Here is a 26,680-nt window from a genome sequence, read left to right on the forward strand (position 1 = left end):
ATCTGAACAGTACCTAGGTTACATGTATAGGGTGCATGATTATCATTGAGTGTCAACTTTATGTGGGAGTGACGCAGGGCTAAGATGATTTCCACTTTGGTAAATCCAAGAATGACGGGTTCTGTCCACGAGTTCAAGTTTAAGAATCAGACCAAATCCATGCTCAGCAGTTCCTGAGTCAGTAAATATGGTTTATGGTCTCAGCAATATTTCGGCGAATTACACCAGAAATGGGTTTTACATATTTGCACTCATGGGGGAATCGAACCTTGGTGTCTGGCGTGACAAAAGAAAGCTTTAACCACAAAGCTAACCAATCAACCCTTAGGGACGCAACTCCGTCACATCAGTTTGCGGTACTTAAGACCTGTAAGCATTAGTATCGTCGATCAAATGAACGTCTGGATGCGTTGTCTCCCTCATTTTAATAATTTATAATCATTTGACAAGAAACAGTTGTGTAATTGGAACTGAGAATTGCAAAAGTTATTGTCATTACAAGTAGTTAGGAATATAACACTGATGCTTGGTATTATGGGTTGATGTGTTTATGTTTATGGCAAAATGATACAGTCCTAAGGCCAATCTACCCCTCCCCATCCCCCAAACCTCCCCTGTATTTAATATCAAGTTCCGACGTGAGATAGGGGTTGTTGTGTTTAGTGCCACAGAGTGCCAAATCCCACATGATGACACTCGCACACTTTGGTGAAACCCACGAGCACTTTTTAAATGTACTTTCAAAGGATCATAATCAGGCGAAACACAGATTCGATCCAGCTGATCACCACGATTAATGTACACAACTCTTCATAGCGAATTTCATCGCCTTAGGCTACTGTGCCAAAAGCTATCACGATCATTAGGCAGATTGAACCATAAGGATAACTTATGGTTATGCAGTTATTATATTAGATATCTATCTGATTATCGTGTACATATATGTATGTAAAAGCCTTGCAAGTTAAACATTGTATCGCTTTTTCTTTATTCTGCAATATATTGAAATTTACATTAATCAATTTCATTCACTCTGCATTGCATTCTGGTTCTTGTTCGTCCTACTTTGCCATGTAGAAAGTCAACATGCATTATAGAAACTTTTATCGACTTTTACGTTACCTTGGATATTATTGATGTTCGTAGATACTCCTTCCAGCGACAATGTGACTATATATCGCGAATGTACATGGCGACTTTATTACCGATCAATGTTGTTTATATCAGCATCGCTGTGATGTAGGTCCCGTAACATCTAACGTCAAATTGAGTACTACTTCACTGTTGACATTACGTTTTTTTTGTGAGAAGAGGGTAATGCAGATCTTGGGGATGTTTGTGCAGCATAGAGTCTTGTGAATATTGCTTTGATAACACGAGAGCGATCTAAGGGAGGCAACTGTTGCAATACAACAAACGACCATTTTGTCTTAGTAAAAAAGGTTCCGCTACATTCTCTTCGAAGTCTATATTATGGATTTGAACCGGAATGACCACGGCTTCTAGGCCATACATTTTTATTAATAATCAATAACGCTTCAAAAATGTGTATGTGTGAATAGAATTAGTATTCAATTTCACATGACAGTTCCCTCGCATGGACGTAAAGTTGATTTTCAATGTTCAGATTTAAGGATTAGAAAACATAGTAAAGTCACGAAAAGATCGATTACTTATAACTACACATAAACCTTATTCCAGATTTACTCTGGCATAACAGAGTCCATTGAAGTTTATTGTTTCAAATATTAGAAAATCACTGTGACCCGCTCGCCAGTTGAAGGGACATAACTCTCATTTTCTCACGCCCAAGCGTACGCCAATCAATATCTGGTAGTAATGACTAGAGCTGTTATAGAGGTGATGGGTGGTTAGTGCGACACACAATATCATCAGCTTATTTTGCACATGGCTACCGGTCTAATAAAATCGATCATGACATGCGGTGCTGTTTGAATGTTTGCGTCTAGTCGGAGCGCGCGGCGCCATTAACGTCCTTTTTGGAAGGCATTATATTTTGGCGTTGGCGGAAGGTTGGATAAATTTGATGCTGTTTTTGGATTTTGTATTATTTTTCGGTTAGAGTTATCCTATTCTTTCTACTGCGAAGAGAGCGTGATTGGACGTGGTATGTTGTATGTAAGGACTCATAAACACGAGACACTGAATACTGTTAATGCAAGGATCATACATCTTATTATCGATACCTTCTGTCAATTTGCCATGGATAAAGTCTGACAGGTTAACATTAACTTAGATGTATTTCGTGGTGGAATATGTCTACAATGTGTCTCAAACTGATACGCAAAATGCGTCAACGTCAGCAGATTTCAGAATCAGATATGTAATGTGGTCTTTTGGTATGGTCAGACAGTGACCTGGGGTCAAGAAATGGCTGGAGATCTACCCTCTGCTAATGTGAAACTGACCTTTCTCTCTGGTTTCAGCAGCTATGATGGATGGCCCAAGTAGGGAAATGGCTATCTTACTTTGACTAATGTACTATATCAGTCTGAAACTGCTTACACGACCACTGTGTGTTGATGCACGACAGACTGAGCAGATTCAAATAAACATTATCTGGCTCAGTCTCCGATTGATGGTAACATGTTTGTCATCAGCCTTCTATCATTACCTTGTCTAACAATAAGACATTATTGAGAAGAGATACACATAACCTTGAGGTAAAACCTTTTTAGAAGAAATTAAAACGGGTTATTGTATGAAGCAAGAATATGATTACAGAAATGGTTTTGTCGTTTTTGTTGTAATACTTGTGCTTAATACAAACTGTACATTGATTTTATCAGTCTATAACATATCATACATTGACTATCAAATGTTCATGAGTTTGAACTTGGAATGGGAACAGACGATTGAAAAAGTTTAAGATATCTTCAAACAATGTGAATCCAATTGTTTCGGCATCAGTACAAACATAAACACTTTGTGCCTTGATAGAAGAGGCTTTGAAGGTTTATATAAAAATGTTGAGATGAGCCATTTGCTTCGTGATGGTCCATCTCACACCGGTGGAATTACTTAAAAAATATCACCTGCAAGGGAACGTTAAGAGTGAGTGAGTGAGTATGGTTTTATGCCGCTTTTAGCAATATTCCAGCAATATCACGGCGGGGGACACCAGAAATGGGCTTCACACAATGTACCCATGTCGGGAATCGAACCCGGGTCTTCGGCGTGAAGAGCGAACGCTTTAACCACAAGGCTACCCGACCACCCGGGAACGTTAAGACCGTTATTTCGATAATAATTATTAAGTACGATATCTTAAAAGAAAATATATGTCTATTCAAAAGTTAAGTCAGTCTTTAATGTATCGATCATATTTCAAAGCAAACCCCATGACCTTTCCCTACACTAACGACATCTGTTGTCTTGGTAATTAGGTCATTTTCCTTACTCTGTCCATGAGCCAGAACCTGATGTTTCTCTCAAATGAAAGATAACAACCAATTACAGGCCTTTCGACACCTGACACTGTGCCCAGAGCGACCGTGATCTACATCACAGTGAAATATGATGAGGTCACTAACACCTAATTTATTGTTGAAGTTATTTTCGCCTTTTTCATTTTGGAGTTATGTAACATTATCCAGTTTTTTTACCTATTTAAATTTGAAGATTAATATGACATGTATGATTCTACTCAAAAGACCCAGTTGTCAACACACATTATCACATGTGATTTTGATGTGAGGGCAGAATATATATCCCCCGTTGCAAACACACACTATCATCTGTGTGGTGTGCGTTGGCATTTGCCGTGTTTTGTCATTTTTGTCATCCTAGCACCGGACAGAAATACAGATTTTAATAATTGTGCAATATTCATTACAGATTAGTTCACATTTCACACTGCGTTATATGTTATGACGGTTCTACTGACAAATACGTAATTACATGCCAGCTCGATTCTGGGTGTTTTGCTGCATGGTCCTTTTATCAGTTGGGATGCATTGGCCGGGGAAAATATTTAATCATTCCATTATTATTTCAGTTTGCGGATGAGCAACGGCAGGTTGGCTTGAATGGTTGATTCACATGGTTATATTCTCGTCCATAGTCATTCCAGAAAGGCGAAGTGTCCGCAATTCCAAATGATAAATCGGCCGAAGACATTTAAACTAAAAAACAACCCATAAGCATCTTAACACGAGTCGCTCTGAAGATTCATTGTGACATCCAAGTGTACAATTAAATGAACATGCAAAACTTGTTTTATATTTAAACGTTCATTTTTAAAGATACATGTAAAATATTTATCTGGGCTCTGTGTAATGTTGCTCCAAGCGTCTGGCCATTGTTTCCGTGGAATGATAAAAAATGCTGACTGAAGGACAATAGTCTTCAACAATACAAGAATTCAAATTTTGAAAGTGTGTCCGTAGCCTAATAAATGTTATCTGTATCAACTGTATTGACAACGCTATTGTGATTAGATCACAATTTAACTTCTTATCTCAAGATAATCCGTTCCTAAAGTGCACGCATATTGTAACCGATACCGCGATGCGCTAAATAAATGCAAACATAAGTACACTCATCATGAATAGACTCTGATTTTCTATATTTGAACAACGTAAAGCCAAAATAAAGCAAAGGGCTTCAGAGCGATTAACCCTGTCGCGTCTTGTTCATTTCCTGGTCTCAACACCTTGTACATAACACCCTGGCTACATTATCAAAGGATGTCTTTATCACGCAAGTATGTAATCAGCTACTCATCATTTTCACTCTCGTGGTTTTTGATCAAAGAAGGAATTCAGATAGCACAGACAACTTTCCCGTTAGATGAATAATTGATATAGTGAAGTAATGAAAGATTGTATCAGTCTCAGGATCAGTGTCAGGCTGCGATTTTTTGATAACTTACGGATACATTTTATGCCGTCCTTGCCTAAATAAAGCATACTATTGCTCTAAAGACATAACATGTTTATAGAAAAATATAATCTCACCAGAGGAAAACTACATATTTAACGCACACATTAAGTTAGGCACACTCATAGATAAAGAGGAATGAATCTAAAGTATGAAACATAATCGATGAATGTATAGTAAAACTAACAGTCACACAGATCAGGTATCAACCTTCAAATCCACACTTAAGTATCTCTGACGACTGAAGACGGAAGCCCGATACCAATTATTTTTCAGTCGGTGATGATTAGGCCTTACGATAATTATGTACCGTCGTGTTTAGCTGTCAACACCATGTTCGTTATTACAGCCTCAGGTGGTCAAGAAAGGTGCATCAGTGTGGTTGTAAAGGTCCTAATTTGACTACATTGTTAACACCTAACAGTTGATTCGTTATCAAAATAGACAACCTTAAGATCAAGTTCATAAAGGGATGGATGAGAGGAATGGGTTATTGACATGGGAAGGATACGAAATGTACAACTAATGAAATCAACATTGAAATTGACGCTAGATATTGACTTACAGTCGAAGCTAGGTGTGATTAATAAGCCCCACTCATCTATTTTCATCTGATGAGGGACGATTCATGTCCCAATTAATGTATGCACGGCTTATCAAAGGAAACCCCTTCTAACAACAGTTAATGCCTGAAATAATCCATTGAAGTTTACAATTCTGTTCTATATACATTATTTACTGTAGAAGCAAACACCTACCTATTTTTCAAAGGACCAAAAGCCAGAATGTGATGCTCTATGCACTGATGCGTTCTGTGTGATTGGAATCGTCTATTGCATTAAAATCTACATGTGTACGTCTTTAATCACTTTAAGTTATGACGTTAATAAGTGATGAGTAAAACCTAATTAAATCGCTTTATCAGGTTTTCAGCAACCACGTCCATATGTGGGAGTGAGTAAGTGAGAAGTGTTTTATGCTGGCTTCTTTCAGCAGTGTTCCAGCCAGATGGATGACAGACATGGCTTTAACACATTACACCTATATGGGTAATCGTACCGGTGCTTATGCGTGAGGAAGTAACATGTTCACTACTGTGCCTCGCAATTTATGGTGTCTTATTATAGTATGCTCTGAATAACAATTTAACTTAATTTATTGAAAGCTAAATGGTAAACATTCCGTATTGACAGAGCTTATGATCAGTTCAAAGTCATACCTGTACAGTGTACATGTACGTCCAGCATATGACATTCGATTAGGATTCTGAGTTGTGTGGATCTACTATACGGAGGCAGATGCTTCTATAGTTGCTGTACGAAAAAAGGGATTTCTTGTTAACTACATAGTGTAAACACATTCTTAATGGAACAATAGTGCACAGAAACGACTGAGTATTGTGGATCTGAATACTTTCACATTTGTAGGAACGGTTCAGTTCCAGCATTTAACTGAAAGCATTTTAAATCATGTATATAATATATGAACAGCGACGTGCGATCCTAGACATATACCGATACATACAAGACTGATACACGAGAACAATTAGTCAAATGATTATATCTAACTGCTTGAAATCTGGACATCGATCAATCTCCCAAAGTTTTCGGTTATGTTTTATGTCTCTTTGACATTTGTCAGTGTTTATTCATTAAAATTATTGTAAAGAGTATCCACTTTGAATTGTCCTATTTAATAGGAACCCAGAACAAAACATCAGCACCATCTTTTAGGCATATAACGAACATAGATATTGTTTGGGGAAATTCGCGAAAAGGCTGATGCATTTGAATAAGATATAATGAAAACCAGTTCTTTATTGCTTCTTTGTGTCATAATTTTAATTTCGCGTTTCCGCGTTGTGTGGCCCATGTGGCTCATCTGATGCGTCAAAGGGATTCTTAGATCAGAGGAATATTTATACTGTAAATTGTAAATCCACATTTGTTATCTGATAACGAACCTCCCAGACACCATTTCGGAACTATAAACATATATTCAACACATTTATTTCCAGAAGGGTGTTAATGCGAAAATTTAGGAACATATTTAATGGTAGTCTGACACAGTAGAGCGGGTCAGACAGATTTAAAGCTCGATTTGACAAAATATTGACTCAGCTGTCAACATCGTTGTAGATTGTGTATTTCTGCATGACAGCGTGGAGCCTCCTCTTCTTTCCACTGAGTGCATTTCGAATAAATCATGGCAACAGTATTGAACTGTGAGTAGAACCTCGCCTTCAGCACAGTTATCAAATGACGTCAAAATAAGCAACATTTTTCTGTCTGTTTCAACAAACAATGATAACAAACGTGACATCCGTTGTGTCAAGCAGAAAGGTCGAGACATAGCTTACAATAAAACTTAACACTCATGGAACAGGACATACATTGTCGGGCATAAAGGTAGTCAGTTTGTAATTCATGTCACTGTGCTTTCACATGGTAGAAGGATGACATTTTTTGCTTTGAAACCTTATTATTGAAACTTTTCTCATAGCCTACCCCTATCCGTTTACCTTTCTCCAAGTAACATTCTGTCTTATCATTGAAACTCGTCTCATAGCCTACCCCTATCAGTTTACCTTTCTCCAAGTAACATTCTGTCTTATCATTGAAACTCGTCTCATAGCCTACCCCTATCCGTTTACCTTTCTCCAAGTAACATTCTGTCTTATCATTGAAACTCGTCTCATAGCCTACCCCTATCAGTTTACCTTTCTCCAAGTAACATTCTGTCTTATCATTGAAACTCGTCTCATAGCCTACCCCTATCAGTTTACCTTTCTCCAAGTAACATTCTGTCTTATCATTGAAACTCGTCTCATAGCCTACCCCTATCAGTTTACCTTTCTCCAAGTAACATTCTGTCTTATCATTGAAACTCGTCTCATAGCCTACCCCTATCCGTTTACCTTTCTCCAAGTAACATTCTGTCTTATCATTGAAACTCGTCTCATAGCCTACCCCTATCAGTTTACCTTTCTCCAAGTAACATTCTGTCTTATCATTGAAACTCGTCTCATAGCCTACCCCTATCAGTTTACCTTTCTCCAAGTAACATTCTGTCTTATCATTGAAACTCGTCTCATAGCCTACCCCTATCAGTTTACCTTTCTCCAAGTAACATTCTGTCTTATCATTGAAACTCGTCTCATAGCCTACCCCTATCCATTTACCTTTCTCCAAGTAACATTCTGTCTTATCATTGAAACTCGTCTCATAGCCTACCCCTATCAGTTTACCTATCTCTAAATAACATTCTGTGGAACGATTGCTTCCGCATTGCAATCATGGCCGCATGCTTCAGCAGATTCGACTGCCTAGCCTGCTAGCGTTGAAATGAATCATCCGAGGAACAATATATATATATATAAACTTACATTATACAACATTATATATATATATTATAATGTTGTATAATGTAAGTTTACGTGAACTAAAGCATTATTTGCTTTATTTTTTATCAAAACGAACTGAAAATACTATGTGACTTTAAAATATTAAATCTTACGGAATTCCCTATAATGATTTATGTCATATGAATGTAATCAAAAGATGAGTGAGCAGAAAGCTTACTGCTGTCAGCTGTTTGTGGATCTACCAATCTTTTCTAATCGAAGGCATGGAGCAGAGATGGCACATGACTTGGCCAAAATATCCTCGGAACAAGACAGGTCGTGGAATTCCTTTCCCATCGTTACGTGTGGGGTTAACTTAATGTATGTTTGCTCTCTATACAAATTATTGTCCTAACAGCCAACTACATTGAACACGAATGTATCGATGTTCTGATGTCGAGTCTCGATGTTGTCAATTTGTCCTTCACACACGCCATGAAGGAAATGAGGTCATTTGTTTTCTAAAGATCATTCCAAGGTTATAACCATGCCTTTCATAATTGCTTTCAATATTATGGGGTTTCATTTTTAGTTCCTGGAGTAACAGATTCCTCAAAGGCTAAGTCATTACATAATGGGAATCCTTAATCAATAGAACATACCAGTCTTGAATCGTTACCAGGATAAAACCGTGATCAAGAAGAAATTAATTAAGTTCTTCACCGGGGAGTCCCTTTAAACCTCATTAGATAGTTCCGAATCACTGGTAGTATATTAGAAAAACAAAGCAATTATAACATAGTGGGTACCTTGATAGACAGATTTATGAAAGATTTTGTCTGGACATCTGCAATTCGTTACCGGTCGGGCCAACGTGGAGGGATATTGGACGTGGTCCTGATTCTATTATGGAGAATATTCCCATTGAAAAGGGCATTTAAGACGACAAATGATTGATTTCGGCTTTGGAGTCAATCTCGCTCTCGGTACCTGGCAATGTGCTTAGACGGAAAGGTCACCGATGGGATGACCTTTAGCAAAGGATTTTAATCAATTATAGTCCCTCTAAGGTCATATAACACTTGTTACGTCTGTCTTATAGCATATGTTCTTCATTTGTCCATTATGGGCTATGTGGCTGTTTCTTAGAAGTAATCGGCGACTCAAAACATCAAAAATGTACATGTACACAAGATAAAACGCAGTGATTTATGTCTCTCTTTCAAGAATTAAACCCTTTCTGTAACAAAGGTAAAAAAAAAAAAAAAAATTACAGGGACAAATGTCTTCAAACCACCTTTACAGCAACATCCTCCGGATGTTTTCAAATTTTACTAAAGGAATATGGATAACAATTTCAATAAAGACGAGTTGCTTTTGCCACAGACAGAAATCACAGAACATATACTGCAAATATATTAGTACAAAGGGATAATGATAATATGACGTTTTTAAAGTAAACGTTATCAGCTACACGAGGGGAGATTAATTGAACGGAAATTTAAAAGCTTCACAACGTGCATGTTCTTTGTTAATCCAACATAAAAAGTTTAAAATCCAGATTCCATGAAGTCTCACATAACACTTATTGATTTGTTTCATTGGTGTCTAAAGCTAATGATACAAAAATAAGTCAATGCCATACTTTAAAAATGATGGTATTCAAAGAACAGACTAAACTTTAAAAAACAACTGAAAGCTGTTTTTGCTGTTGATGTTTCATGCAATGCTAATCCAAATGCATTTCCCCTGCCAGGATGATGTGATGATTGGCATCACTTCCTTTATTTCTAGAATCTCTTCTTAGTCCATTGAGCATGGGTTTATCTATGGGATCATCATACTGTGAGGGGCAATATGTGTCCGGCCATTGCCTCATTATTACGGTGTAAGGGAGATGGTGATTTTCCAATAGCATCAAACAGATTTATCCTTAGATGCACGAATAAGTGATCTCTTTCTGCTTAGCGATCAAAATATGCCTAAGGCAATGCACTGTCTCCCTTTCAATCGTACGCTTAATTGAATAGCAGTCTTTCCGTTTTGTCCTCTTTCAATTACCCAAACGAAGGCCGGACAGCCTTGATCGACCAGTCTCGCCTTAAACACGTGACCTGATCTGGTCCGAGTACTGGGCATCATAATGCTTCTTCAGGCCGACTTTCTGGTCGATATGTTTGAGGCATGATATGGAAGGGGGGGTTGGGGGGGGGGGGGGGGGGGGTTGCCGGACATCACGAGACTGAGACTTTGTGAGGGTGATCAAATATTTACCGACAACGCTTCAGCTAAACCTGAAGATCTTCCTTAGGACGGCGTACAGAGACTGGGATATTCCTTCAATTCATCCTGTGGAGGAAATCGTATGTTATCTGCTGTTCCTGACATTCATGCACGACAGACAGTAGATAGGATCTCAGATTAGCCCTTGTCAAAGTCCTTGAGGTTTATGACCTGGATTGTTTATCCTGGCTGTTACTTATCACAAAATAATCAATTCCATTATCGAATCCAAGGTTACAATAGTGTGCAACAGCTTGAGGTATCACACTCAGTTCGTACATGTGTTCTGATATCATAATGTATTAATGTGTACAAATACCAGTACCAAGCCAACGCATATATGTTATATATACATTTTGCACATACACTTCTAATTATCCATTATTCATATGGCATTATTTGCATTAACATTCAAAGTTTAAGTAATGTTCTGTAGTAAGTAATGTTTGCAAATTTTACTATTTACACATTCAGTTCGATATGGAGCGTTAAATTAGCAACGGTTGTGCACTGTATTAGAAAGAACAGGATTATGTGAAAACACAGTACTTTTAATAGAAATAGAAACATTATGTTGTTTAAACATCAAGTGGACAGAGCTTCTACCAGGAGAGCGGAGGGTCGCGGGTTCGCACACACACGCACGCACGCACGCACGCACGCACGCACGCACGCACGCACGCACGCAAATTAAGTGTGAAATATTCTTGAACGCGACGTTACACCACATTTCACATCACCTCACCTACTGTGTCTAAGGCCAACGCATACATGTTATTAAAAATACGTCTCAGGAGAAAATGGCAAAATGCAACACGGACCAGAAGCGTACTATATGCGATTAATTGTGTGAAATCTTCCTTGTGATTAAATTACTATTTACCTTAAGGGAAATCTTTTATCATTTTTTAAATGAAAACGGTAGCATGTGAATATGGATAAACACAATTCGCGAGACTTAAAGCAACCGTGATCCAGAATAAAGTTTAATTTCCTTCGGCCATTGTTAATAAATATGCAATTATGTTTGAATTGCTAGTGAAAATTTTCCATTACAGAACACATGCTTCGTGATCGCTTGGTCATTTAATCGTGTTTCTGGATTAGCTTCATAACGATGAATATTAACATGAAACACTAAGCACATGCACTTTACCTTCACAGCATAAATGTATGATTAACAAATGTAATAAAATTGCTTTTTGTATATTTGTTGTTCATTCTGAAGTCGGCAATATTGCAGCCATACACAACTAACCAAGTCAGTGAACATGACAACCTGATCCAATATGAAATTAGTTGCCTCTCACGACAAGCAAAAGAAAGCTTGGGACCTTCACATATTCTAACAAATATGAAAACCATCCAATAACAGGGTTGCGGAGCGCCCACATAGAAGTCAGGGTACCAGCTGTACCATAAGACTCACATTTTCCATTACATAAAAGATATGTATCTATTTTATCCAAAAGTTGAGCTGAATTAGTTGGGTTTTTTTCCTTCTTGGGAATTACAATGGTCTATCCCTAATGTATTCTAATATCCTTCTAACTAACTGATTAGCATAAAAGTTAATGAAAAATCACTTTAGACGAGTGAGATAAATCAATGATCAAAAGAACAAAATTTAAACTTCACAATGTCTGTATGCATCTTTGTTTATTTTGTTTAGCTTTAATTTGGATTCTCAAAATACAAAGACATTCAGTCTTTCTATATGACACAGCTTGTACATGTATATCTGTTTCATGGTTGCTGATGTATATGAAATGAGATTAAAAGTGCATTGATAGTGTGATGAAAAACATACTCATAACGATCAAATGGTCGATATCTAATGACAATTGTTAAAATTGTAGGTCAAAAGCAGACTGAAGCAGATGCATATCAATATAATCCATACCACCACTACACTATTATCTATGATTTAGCTTCATTAAGCATTCACTTAATGACATTCTTTTCGCGTTCGAGCAAGCATAGAATTCAGTATGTCATGGTCGTCATCTAACACAACTAAATGATCTATCAAATGGTGCCATTTGAAACTAAAAAGTACTTTTGACGCCTTAATATTTCATTTTGTGTAGCATTGTCTGTTATTGATTTAGGATGTAGAAACCGAATCATTACTTCTGGCGAATGGTCCCTCGGGCCTTCTGCAAGAATAGTCCTGGAAGTAGATATATAAAAAACGAAAAATCTATAAATGGTTTCCCAAGGGATATCAGGCCCCTCATTATCATAATGCTTAAATGGTTAAGATTGATACCATAATACCTCCCATCTAACTATACAAGCACGAACCCCTTCATCAGTACTTCCACTGACACAAAGGATTATTCCTTGAAGAGGAAAGACTGCTTTGTGAATTATAACGATTTATGTTATGGTATTAGCTAGTTCAAATGCCGAAAGAAGATACTATGTACATATGGTTAAGTGAATAACCATTACTGCCTGGTGTGAGCGTGTACTAGTTATTCTCTTCCAATATTTAGAGTATGAACAATTCAACAGATAAATTACATTCTGCTGAAGGAGGATAAAAGCATCGATCGTGCATAACAAATCAAACGTCTTTGATGACACCGATTGCTTTCATGAAAGAAATAATATGTTCGTATTAAATGTTACCTCATAGGTATATATGTTTGTTGATCGTTGCACAAAGGTACAAATTAAACATTTAAAATGATTGTGTTATAGATATGTAAAAAATACAATAGTTCAGAACAGAACTGACACGCGAAGTTGCTATAATTGCCACGTTTATGGTGTCAGCGTTGATAATTATGCAAAACTGGTTGTCACGTTGATTGGCTCCTAATCCTTGCGTATTATCCCGTACTCCCACTGGGAGCAATGAGTTTAAAGTTAGCAGAGTATCAGACAACGTGTATGCTCAATAGGCTTAGTGGTACGAAGGTAAGATGTAACCCAATGCACTGTTCCATTTCACATAGTAACAATATGAGAGAAAACCATGAATATTCTGTATTGTATTAAAAGAGGGGAATGCTGTCGAGGCCACCATATTGCTTACGACCTTTCGAGGGGATTGTTTTTCGAGAAAGAAGAACAAGTGGTACTATTTTCATGGACACTATTGTTTGGGTTCGAAATAAGTTTATTCGACTGTAAAAAACGTACTGACTTTTCTCACGCCTTTGGATAGTGTTTGTGGTATTAAAGTTAAGTTGGCTCCATATGCCTGCATGCATGTAGCGCCTGTCATAAATAATTTGTCATGAGTTTTCTGCTTCACTTCACATGTTCGGTAATGTATAGAAACATGTATGGTAACAGCATGACGGATGAACGCCCGCTGATACTAAACTTGTGAAATATATTCTGTATTATCATTAACCCTTCGACCATGCAAGATGCATATTATGATTGATAATATTGACGACTTCTGGTGATTATAGGAATGTCAATACAGGAGTCCTAGTTCGTTAACGATCCATACGTTTCATCAACACGATACATTGGTAGAGTGTGAGCCTACCACAACACAAATACTGCATTGTGTTAAAGAACTATTGAACAAAATCTAACAAGGTGATGTCAGAAACCTTTCATGTTACTGTTTCACGTCGTAATTAGGCATTTCGACCACAACTGAATTGTTTTCATATTACCTGTTAACGTCAATCAGTTCTTGGTTGTCTCCCCTTAGACCTTAAACTTCAGCGTATATATGACTATTTGAACTCTTATGAAGTGGTGCACAAAAACTTGCGGAAAAGTACAAATACTTAATTTTTTTAACACTTAGTTTGAACTCTAAGGGAAGACAAGAACGTGTCCCTTTGACGTTTATATAGTGCAGCCAGAAAGAAATGTTAGTATAATCACAGATACAATAATCAGGTACGATGAAACAACACATGAACAAATATTCCAAAGTAAACAGAAATATACTGAGATAACGTGCAGGACTAAAGAAAAACATGAATAATACACGACATAAAATACTTCATTATAACTCTTTTTATCATTAATAATCAAATACAGTTCAAGATAATCTCTTACGGGTGATCTTTATAACGACATATAGTCATCTATTTCATCTCATTGAATATACATCTTTATCAGTTACATCATCCAAATGGTCAATGTTGTATGACTTAATTTTTCAATAGTGATATCAATAATGAATTTCTATATATAATGATATTTCTCATTGATTGTTATATTGTGAGTTTCATACTATTTCAGAAACATTCAATCAACATTAGCACAACGATAAAAACGTAATACGACGGACAAATGGTCCCACCTTTTGGATGAGCCAGTCGACTTGGGCTTGACTGTAGCAGCAAGGTTGACCTTGGGCTTTGGTTCTGGGTCGGAAACTGGCACCACCAAGACGGGGTTCTCTTCCAGAACAGTGATGTCCTCCTCCCCACACCTCTCCGCGGCGGCGCACCGCTTGTTGACGTTCACTCGTCGTTCACCCATGGGACAGGACATTCTATTTCCGGGAACTCTAAGTCCCAACCCAGAACATGCCCATTTCACACCTTCAGCAATTTTGGCTTTTGCGATTTGGTGAACAATTGTTAAACCGTGTTCAGGTGCAGAGCCCTGGTTCACTATTTTAAAGGTAAAACGAAAACCTTTTCGGTTTAATCAGTTGTCGAACTGTAAGTGTGGAACGTTTGCGTAACCTTGCAGATTTCAAAGCGTTGATTTGTCTTCTTTGATATGAAATTCACAATTTTTACAACACAATATATTCCGTGTTTAAAACACACAGTTTGGTTACTTGGTAAGCTGATATGTTGCGTCACAGAACAGATGAGAAAAGAAACGTGATGAAAGCGGTCTTGAACTGAAATTCCTTCGGGATTAAAGTAAAATCCTTCTTTTTCTGATAGCACAATTTAAAACTACAACATGTCATGGAAGAAATATAAAGAAATATCGTTTTTTCTGTTATCCGATAACTTTTATGATATATTTCAAACACAACAATGTTATTTACACTGGAAATCAAATATTTGCGTTTGATGAAAGCTCAAGTGAATCGTTAGCATTAACACACACGCCCACAAGTCAAGAAATCTATTAGCAGTATCTAGCGGAGTATGAAATCTGGTTCCACCCAGGATCGACGGTTGGAATCGATTATGTGTGTGCTCTGTTGACTTCAGAAACTGTCAAATTTCAGTTTATTGACATTGACAGTGTTTGTGATTTCAACGTGAGAACATTGAAGTTGAAAGGATAATAAGAGCAATCAATCACCGCCCCAGTTTTTAGTTCGGCTTGATTCCCTGATGTATTCTCGAAACCCAGGGCTAAGCTTAAAGTCTTTGAGAATCCGCTTGATAAGTAAATACGTTTTCAATTGATCCTTGAATTCTGGATAGACACAAGCATATGATATCACCAGGTGGGTTGCTTTCTTGCTATTTTCCCTTGGCCGCGAAGTATCAAATTGCACTCGTATGCTGAAGTGCAATGCAGGTAGGAACTGATTTCAAATCCACTCCTTCACAGTTCATTCACACATTACAAGAATCCTGTGTTCTGCTGCAGTAGTCTATGATCCATGAATATAAATAGGAAATGAAGATTATAAGTTGACACTGTCCTAACGATTAATGGGTAGATCCAGAAGCCTCTTCAGCTCAAAAATAAACTAGGCAGAACGTACCATCAGGAGAAAAACACCTTGAAAGTGACACCTACAGGCCTCTGATCAATGTCAAAAAGACTCTTGTAACCCTTTTTGTCAAACAATCATCAATACATGCAGTTACAAAACAGCTAATTGCTAAAGAAACGGGTCGAGGAGATGTTGTTATTCCTCCGTTGGTTTTCAATTACGGAAGGTGATACTTGGCTTCTGATAACTAGATTCAGCTGGACCCGTGGATCAAAGACAGTTGTCCCATGGGAACCTTCATTCACAACCGTCTTCACAGAGGGTTTGTCATGCTCCGAAAACAAACTCCGTTTTAAATTCCAGGTTTTGCTTATTCTTTGCCCAGCTGTTCTGAAACGACAAAGCAGTCCCTTTGGAGCAGATGTTACTGACAATACACAACAACATATGTTGAACTTGTATTTGTTATAACCTTAATTTCCATACATAATTTCCTACGTGCCTCTTTCCACTTATGTTTTAAATATATATGGCGTTAATTTAAAAATATATTTGTACCACTATTAGTAAAATCAGTATATGAAACACAAGCAACACATTGACATATGTGACAAAAATGTGATAAGAGGCCCTAATTTTCAATAAGACCGCCTCTGGGTAGTAAACGCTAAAAAGACATCAAGGATGTTCGTGCAATGTTAGCCACCCGGGTTATCGTTTTCAAGTACGTCATGAACAAGATAAGGCTAACATGGCATAAAACGTATATGAACTGGTTTATCCAAATAATTAAATAGTTTACCAGTAAATATGTTTGTTATACTGTACAAATCCTTACCTGGATATACTGGAAGCAAATGTTTTGGAAAACCGCATTATCGGTGGTTCGAGAAGGGAGCTAACTATTCTTGCCTTATCTAAAGTTCGAGGTCGACCCACTTTCGAAACTAAACTCGTTTGTAGACAATATGTACTACGTCCACAGACTGTATTATAAACTGCTATTTTGTCTATATAATACAACTTTCGTGACTTGGATTAGAATGTAAAAATGTGTAGAAACTACAGAAGACCTCACTTCTATGTAGATCGCAACACCAGGTGTTTACCTTACAGATTAGATGGCGAATTAAAGGTTTGACCAACGACAATATGCGGCGTGACTAACGCCATTTTCGCAAATACGAAAGAAACGGAGATCAAGCTCCAGATTGAAATTAGAGTGACCCCACCCCCTTCCCCACTGATAGTGCGGATTCGCCGATGTTTGAAATATATATATGCTTATTTAAATGTAACAGGGATGTTATTGACTCCCATTAAGACATATGTACATGTGTATCCTCAGGTTTCTTCAATGATTAAGACATGTGTACATGTGTATGATCAGGTTTTCTATCAGTGCTAACGCGAACAGCATTGTTGGAGTGAACACATATCACATAGCACCATAGGATATCTTAAACACGATATCCTCACATATCGATTTGTAATTGTACAACACTACGCAGTACCTCCCTTGATAATATCATCTTCATTTAGCAGTGTCACAAAACATGCAGCAATTTCCTCTTATTTCTGAAACCTCATAAGTACTGATCACACTTAATGACTTCAGACGGCTGTCTAGGCCGACTCAGCAAAACGCCATACCTTAATCAACTGTTGTGTCCAATAAGCGAAAGTGTGTCTCTAGTGTAACCGTTATAACGGGGTAATCCCATTAGCCGGGATCCCACCCTGCAGTCTAGTACAAAATGGGACAACGATGCCCAGAGGAATCTACTACATCGGGATAATAGGATAACCGGATTAGTTGTGACGTTATTTTTAATTCCCTTTTGTTGAGAATGGCTCACGAAAGGTTATAAAACGCAAAATGTGGAGCAGGGTGAATTCGTCATTCCATTTCATTTCTACTGACAAAAGCCAGTAAGTATTACTTTAATATGAACAGCAATACATTATTGAACCGTGTTATATTGGATACTCTTAAACCGATGGGTACCTCCGATTTACCGTTACCTCTGCGGTGACAAGAATCACGGAGGACAGAATTCGACATAATAAAAACCGCTTTATTGTTCATGTGAAATGTGTACAAGACACCACTTCATACTAAATGCCACAGCCTATGTATCCTGGACAGAAAATTAAGTAAATAAATGCGACAGAACCCTTTCATAATCATACGAAATATCTGCTAAAAGTCTGACTAAATAATAAGCATGGGTTAATAAGTGATGACACCAGGTGTTCGCGAAAACGTGAGCGTATCCTGCCCGAGAGTCACCAACACATGCAACGAACGACACGTGTTTACGTGAACATGCACGGTAACATAATGTGCAAGTCAAAATAGGGAATTGCATCGGACATTTCGCTAAAAAAAGTAACATAAATATGACATGAGAAACAAGCTCTGGTGACATCAGAAGCTGGTAACGTAGTTTTAATCAAATGTTAAATCATTTCAGAAACGTACATAATCTGAGCTGGACCACTCGAAGTCGCTTCAATTGTCCATCACTGGACTGCGCATTAACTATGTTTCCGAGAAGCTGTTAAATGAACGGTAGGCAGCCTTTGTTACGGATAATTTACCCAATATTTGCTATGATTTCCTCAGGGACGTTCGGCAGCCCAAGTTAATTTAGCTCAAACCACATGTACATTTTATGTGCTTATCGACGGTTAATTACAAAGTCTTGCTTATTAGCCTTATGTACTCGGTTCTGCAGTTGTGGCTAAATTTAGAATAGGCTTCTTTATGAAGCGTCTGCTGGTATCTGAATTTAATCTGACATGCAATTCTCCCGGTGGTCTTTATAGCAAAAGATACATGAATCAGAATGGGGGATTGCTTTGCCGTCAAGTTCATTTGTGTGATGTTGGGTATTTGTTAGGTGATTCAGAGAATTATATTGATCGACTAAATCTTGGGTAAAAGACAAGATACTTTCACACGATAAAAGGTACAATTACCTCACTATAAACATTGTATCAGGTGGCAATGCATATTGATTAGATTCATATTTAACAATCAGAACACATTAGTTTAACTTTCCTTAAAATCTGAAATTTTATACGACATATTGCACGCTATCGAGGGAGCTGAGAATGAAATTCGTGTGCAACCTGATCCATTGACCAGGGTAATAATGTAGTGATTATTAGACATGCCTTGGATTTGGAGCATTATGAAAATACACATTAATATTATTTACAGATTATAATAAATAAATGAAACAGAGAGGGTTTGCGTGATCCTAGCACGGTCAGGCTCATCATCAGCTCAGGGCCCTTGTCCTCTCTACACACAGCCCAGACAGCGAATGGGAGTTCTCCCAGGAAGCGCTGCCTAGTCAAACCCACCCAGAACTTTTCGGAGAATGTGAAGACTCCCCAACACTGCAGCCTTCTGCATTACCCAGATTGTCAGAAGGGCTGTATTCCTGGTAGCAAACCCGGGTACTCTCCTGATGTCAGTCAACAGATTTGAGGTACCAAACCTAAGGCACCGAGAACTGTGGGGAGTCGGACAACTTGGAAATTGGGATGCAAGCGTGACATTTCGAAAGCGAGGTCGGCATATTTGCCATGTTTTTGCTCAATCTTGTCAATCACATTACTGTCAAAAGGGACAGAAATGATGATGATGATGATGATGATTATGATTATGATTATGATTATTATTATGATTATTATTATACAATATAACTACAAGGTCTGAATGTCATTGAGAAAACTCTTGGGGAAAAATGTGGCACAATATTTAGGCAAGTAAGAAGTAGGCATCCTCATGGGCACCAAATGTGCTCCTCTTGTTGATGATCTGTTTCTCTAAGCATATGAATCGGAATTTCTGCTTGGATTGGCCAAGTCAAATTGGCCAAGTCAAGGTAATTTGGTGAAGAAGTTCACCTTAAGCTTCAGGTATATCGATGAACTAATATCGTTCAATAACCATCAAATGGCCAAATTCCTTCCACTGATTTACCCACCAGAACCAGAAATAAAGGAGAAATGTGAGACCGCCTCATCTGTAACATATTTAGACTTATGCATAAAGATTCAGAGTGACAAAACTCTCTCCACAAGACTGTATGACAAGAGAGATGACTTCAACATCTCAACAGCCAACTTTCCCTTTATGTCGGGCATATTCCTGCAGCTCCAGCCCTTGGTGTCTACATTTCGCAACCTTCGAGGTACAATCGAGCATGCTTTTTCTACCAAGATTTCAAAGAGCGTCATATGACTTTTGCTCAGAAATTGTTTGATCAAGGTTTGAACATTCAAAGCCTAAGTAAAGCTGTCAAAATGTTTTATGATAGACATGTGGAGGACATTTCCAGATTTGAGGCATCAGCGACGAAACTGATGTCCGATTTTGACTTGTACCGAGACTTTTTAGGTGAACAATTGACTTGCCTTTGTATGTGTTTATGACGGGTGCCACCGACAGGGCAGGATACGCTTGCCTTTTCGCAAACACCTGGTATCATCACAATTTGATAGTGATTCATATACACACATGTTCATGTAATAGTAGGAATAGTAAGCCATGCTTTGTCTGGTATTATCAAGACTTAGGCAGATTTACACACTAAATTTCCATTTTCAAACAAAGTGACTTGAAGTAAACCACTTGTGCTTGATAACATTCTGTACATTTAGAGCATCGTTGTCAGACGTTGAATATTATGTGGCTAACATTCATAGAAAATGGACCAGAAGTTATTTATGTTTACTTAAACTATATGAATTACAATTGCAATGCAATAATAAAATACAAATACTAATTACGATTAAATGGTGCAACAGCGGTTGGGTGGATTTCATGTCATGGCTGAATGTAAGTGAACTGAAGAAGCGTCAAAACTTTCAATAATCCTAAGATATATCTGCCAACAGGAAGAACTTTCAAATGATGATCCCAGGTGTTCGCGAAGAGGTGAATATATGGTTCACTTCATAGTTTGTTTTTGAAAAACTGTCCAAATGTTAAATATCCCAAGTTAACAGACTGCAATAGTAAATAAATATTTGTAAATTGTTCTAGGTGGTCAGGGAAGCCTTAAGATATAAGCAACCATTGTCAACCGTCACTGCCCACTTACGTGAGATAATGAATATGATACAATACAAATGTATTAAAAACTAGAATCTAGGGCGTCATTTGGCATGTCGTTTCATCAGAATTATCTTGGTGTACTTTGTCTTCGAATTAACAATCTACATTGTCTTTGGATTTATAAATGTGTTAAATAAATAACCCTCACATCGAAGAATATACGTAATCAAAGGCCTTTCTGAACAACTGTGTACGTGCATTAAAAGCAAACAATTACAAATCAAGCGAGTTCTTTCTTGACAAGGGTGGCTAAAAAGTATTGACTGAAGTGGCACAGGTCACCATAAGCCGTCTATCGAAGACGACAAACTTCGATGTAAAACACATTACAGATTTAAACTTTAACAAAGCTTTAAAGCTGCTTAAGTCACTAAAGATATAATGTTATCAGGAATGACGCCTGGTGTCTGGTTGCCATGGTAACGATAATATCTTTTTGATACACAGGTGAGTCGCTAGAGAAAGTCAATGGAATGTGCAAAGAGTCGTGAGAACAGAAGGAAATGTTACTTCTTGTAAATCGATGCAAAGCAATAACGAATGAAATTATTTTATCACATGAAGTTGAAACGTTCTGCAAAACCTATTTTGTTCTTTGGCATTCAGTAAATGATTGAAGCAAAAATGCACATTAAAACGTATTTAAGAAAACATTATTGCAAGATTTGAATGTATTGAATTGAGTTAAAACTTTAAAAAGAAGAACATTGTCAATATATCAATGCCTGGAAGTACATGCACGTGTGGAACCCATATGCAGTTGAGTGCTCCTGGAGGGTTACCAATGACGGACGTCCTGTTTTGTGTCCGCTCAAATGCCATCTACGGTTCAGTTATCTGATAATACTTAAACCAAGGTCACGTCTCTAGAATTTTACAGATGTACATAACGTTTGCTTGTAAATATCTCTTCTAACACATAGTTAGAAGAACACATAGGCATATTACTATGAAAGTATAAATGCACGACAGTTAACTTAGAATAAGAGCAACCTAAACAAGCAATGTCCGAAGAGCTAAATAAGAATTTCTATTTAAGGACTGCTTCACCGAGATATTACGTGTCACAGTATTTAGTCAGGATACTATAACTCGTGAGGAAATATTTGCTTATCTTACCATCGTCACAGCAGTTGTTTGGAGAACGTTGTATGTCGACGCATCCAGCTCGCGAACGCATGGTTGGCATTGATTACTATTATGATAAGGTAATATACCTGGATATGAAGCTGTCGTGAACACATGTTTCATGTCACAGCCCAACATAACATCATTTTTGATAGCATGACATCAAACAAGTATTAACAAAACGATTATATAGATTTTGTAACCATGCCAAAACGTACAATGAATTCTTTCAAATACTATGTCATGCATCTAATATGTGCTACATGTATGCTATGGACATTACTAGTTGTATCATGACATGTCAGCTTATTATAGAAGGACAACCCACAATACGTAGTTCGCTGATGACACTTTGATGAAAAGCAGATGGATGTGTGCTGTGCTGACATTCGAATTCGAGGGAGGTATTTTCACCGCTTTGAACAGTATTTCAGTAAAATCAGTAAAAGTCGGCTCGTTGTCGGAGGAAAGCCGGGAGGTGTCACTGTGGTGTGAGTGGGCGATGTGGGATTCATAGGTTACTGGAGCATAGGTAACAGGCACTCTTAAATACTTGCCCCCCTTAATCCCACATCCCCAATGTTACACCTCCACACCAACCCCACACCACCTGAAGGTGCTAAGAGCAAAATGTTCTTGCCGTTGAGAGAAGCATGAAACGAAAATAATAAACACAGTTATCACCAAAACACATTTTTTTACATCTGACGTGTATTAACAAATGCAGTGACGAATGTATTTTGAAAAACGAATGCACGCATTTATTAAATAGTCTTTATTTTACATTTCTAAAAAAAGATACGAAATAATTCTTTGCTTGCATTTTATAGATTCGAAAGATAAAAAACTCTCCTTGATCCAATGGAATTTCTCTTCTGGCCTGTGCACTTAAAATATCAGGTGAAAAATCCATACTAACTGAATTATTCCTGGTATTAACATAGTGGTTATGTTCTGACAATAGTAATGTTAAGGTAATAGTAAAGGATTAGATTTAGATACATTCTGATAATAAATACTGCACTGTGGTTTTTTGCGAAAATGATAGACCAGATTCAATCTTGAACTTAGAGAATTGAATTAACTATGATAAATAGTTTACTTTCACAAATAAATTATACTGATATGTCAAACATCTCATTATCTTTGTAGTAGACTGGTCACAGTCTCATTTGGGCATTGCAATAAAATCGACAAAATCTTTTCCATAATCATAAAAAATAGTGTAATATCAAACAATTTCGTCTTTATCATAAGCACGTGTTCATGAATCACAATGGAGCAGTCACAGCAGGTGTTCTCCAAAAGGTGTGCGTCTCCTGCCCCACCGGTGGAACCCATCACAAACACTTGCAAAGGTAAATCAACTGTTCATCTGAATAACCACGAGAACATATGGTACAAGTCAAAATTGGGAACTGCATCGGACATGATTTTCGTCGCTGATGCGTCCGATTTGGAAATGTCCTCAAAATATCTACATGTCATGCTTGGTTGTACTTCAAAAGTCGGGAAATGTAGACACCAAAGGCTGGAGTTTATGGAATATTGCTCGACATAAAGGGAAATTTGATCATTGGAAAGTTAAAGTCAACCTTTCTATCATACAACCTTGTGGATAATTGTTAGGCATAGATCTATAATATAAAAGAGGTGAGGCTATTTCACTGGTCTCTTTCATTTCTATCTGAGGAGGGTTTATCAGAAGAAGGGCAATGGGTATTGATGGTTCTTTAACAATGTCATCGATGAACCTGAGCATAAGTTAATCTTCTAAGCCAAATTCCCTTGTTTTGGTTTTGCCAATTCGAGCAGAAATTTCGATTCATATACTTAAAGAAACAGAACAGAAAAGGTGGTGCAGAATTGGTGCAAATTGGGATGCCTATATTGTGCCTAAATGTCTTATCACCAAATTTCACACAACTGTTACGTTTCATTGAGGAAGCACAACATTTCACCAATTGATTCCTCAGTCAATTGTAGATGCTTTCCTTTCTGACGAATTGTCCTGACAGAGATGAGATAGAGATGTAATCATATCTATGGTCACAATGTTCAGTGACAAATGGTCCATTGGTCAGGAATGATTTTTTTTCTTCCTGAACACCTGGTGTTATCACTGATTTTCAGTGACCCATTCATATAATTGTCAAGCTTAGTTTGCCTTTTACGCCCAATGGAATGGAAACAATCGAGACTGGTTATTCTCTGGCGTTGGCATTAAAACATTCGTCGTGTGGGATAGTGGTGTGTAAAGGTGAAAAGTAAAATGTTATGATACAATTAAACTGTTCTTCTCTGAGATTTTCTCAGAATATAAGGATTATGGTTAATCTTGGAGACGGGGACCCATCAATTAACTTAGCATCATTAACTTAAATCGCGATTCAGAATTCCAACAATATTGTAGCATGCAGTGAAACCCTGTTAATCCGGATAAATGATGTCCAGATTAAAGAGTCATTCTTCACACATAATGCCTATGTATGCTCTTAAGAGAGATCTCGTCACTATCTTGCTGATATACTGCCGATGTAACGTTTAATTATAACTCACTCATAACAGTAATCGCCGCGAAACTGTGTTTCCAAAATAACTGGGTTCTGTCAATTTAAAGTGTATTATGTAAGATGTACTTACGATAATTTATGAATCGGATATACATTTTTCCAGGTAGACAAATAAGCGTATTTTTATAGTTAAATCACACATATCGAACATCAGTGTTTAAATAAGCATTGGTGCAATTATTTGTCGTTCAGGTTGTTATTTCCATAAATATTGTACAACTAAGACTATCTCAATGTCACTGTTAAAGTACAGGTGATTACCGTTTTCTAGAAAGGTGTTTTTATATGACCGTGATAAAATCGACAAGGTGTGTTTGATAGAAATGGGTTGCAGTCAGGCACATGTTATCGATTTGAACATCAAGGCGTGTTGTATTTTATTGATCCGCATCAAACACCAAGTGTTAAAATAACAATTTGTCATTGATAATGGTGGACGTATGCAAATACACGCCATGTGTACAGAATGATGTCTCATCACTATGCTAATGATATATGATGGCAAAATAATGGGGCGAAATGTGTCAATATCATGTCAATCAAGCCAATAAGTTGCTATATACACAATCAGCAATTAGATGCCAGAACTGTGTGCTTGTGACTGTATATATACCTATCTGATTTATTCTGTTGACTGACAACAAACGCCTATAAATAAGCCTGAGTGAGTGTGCATACTGTCTTATTACGCCTTATAAAAACCATATTATATTATCGTTCTCGTGGGAATAAGAGTACATGTTTGCACTCACAAACCTATCTGATGAAATTTATTAACAATAAACTAATGAAATGTTTTACGGAGCATATTTTTGTATAAGTGTGGTTTTACGTCGATTGTTGCAGAATTGATGGGACCGGTGGTAAAACGGCGGGAGACAGACATGGCCTTCACACACGTGGAGAAATCGAATCCGCTATAACCACCATGGTTGCCCTGTTGCTCAATACATAGTGGACAGGGCTTCCTTTCCCGTAATCTGATATCAATATTCAAACATGTGAAATATCCTTCACCTTTGTGTCATATTATAGAGAGTGCATATTCGTCAGTATGTGTTTGTGAGGCCCGACGTCAGAGTGATTTGCCAATATATGCTATGACGTGTCAGAAGAGGCTTTTAATTTGTTATCGACACATAAGCGTAATACTTAAACCCTTTGAAGACTTTAAAATTTCAAAAATGAAACGTGTTAAAAGCAGCAATCAAGCAATCTGATATGAGTGTCCATCCAATACGTTTATGCCTACACAACACAACAACCTACCCATTTCGCCTACCAACATTACAGACCACCCACTTCGCCTAGTACTGTTATAGTCCACGAAATTCGCCGAGTACTGTTACAACCAACCCACTTCGCAGAGTACTGTGACAGTCCACCCACTCACTTCGTCTACTAATATTACAGTCCATCACCACTATTACAAACTACCAGTTTCTTCAACTAATATCACAATCCGCCAACTTTGCCTAGTACTGTTACAATCCATCCACTTTGACGAGTACTGTGACAATCCACCCACATCGCCGAGTCCTGTTACAACCAAACCACTTCGCCGAGTACTGTTTCAGTTCACCAACTGCGCTTAGTACTGTTACAATCAACTCATTACAATATTACAATACAGCCACTTTGCTGAATACTGTTACAATCCACCCACTTCGCCGAGTACTGTTACAGTCCACCAA

At 37.5% G+C, this 26,680-nt stretch overlaps 1 protein-coding gene across 2 annotated transcripts in view; it reads right to left on the reverse strand.

Annotated features, from left to right (window-relative positions):
• The window catches only part of LOC124132154 (innexin unc-9-like), a 190,925-nt gene that overhangs the window by 152,674 nt on the left and 11,571 nt on the right, over positions 1 to 26,680 (reverse strand). For both annotated transcript variants that reach the window (XM_046495885.2, XM_046495884.2), the window contains exon 2: positions 14,814 to 16,538. In XM_046495885.2, coding sequence (XP_046351841.1) covers positions 14,814 to 15,007 — 194 coding nt within the window. In that variant the 5' untranslated portion in view covers positions 15,008 to 16,538. The remainder of the gene's footprint in view (positions 1 to 14,813; positions 16,539 to 26,680) is intronic.

Source organism: Haliotis rufescens, unplaced genomic scaffold (assembly GCF_023055435.1).
Source record: "Haliotis rufescens isolate VD_foot unplaced genomic scaffold, xgHalRufe1.0.p SCAF_4, whole genome shotgun sequence".
In the NCBI taxonomy this organism is placed as follows: domain Eukaryota; kingdom Metazoa; phylum Mollusca; class Gastropoda; order Lepetellida; family Haliotidae; genus Haliotis; species Haliotis rufescens.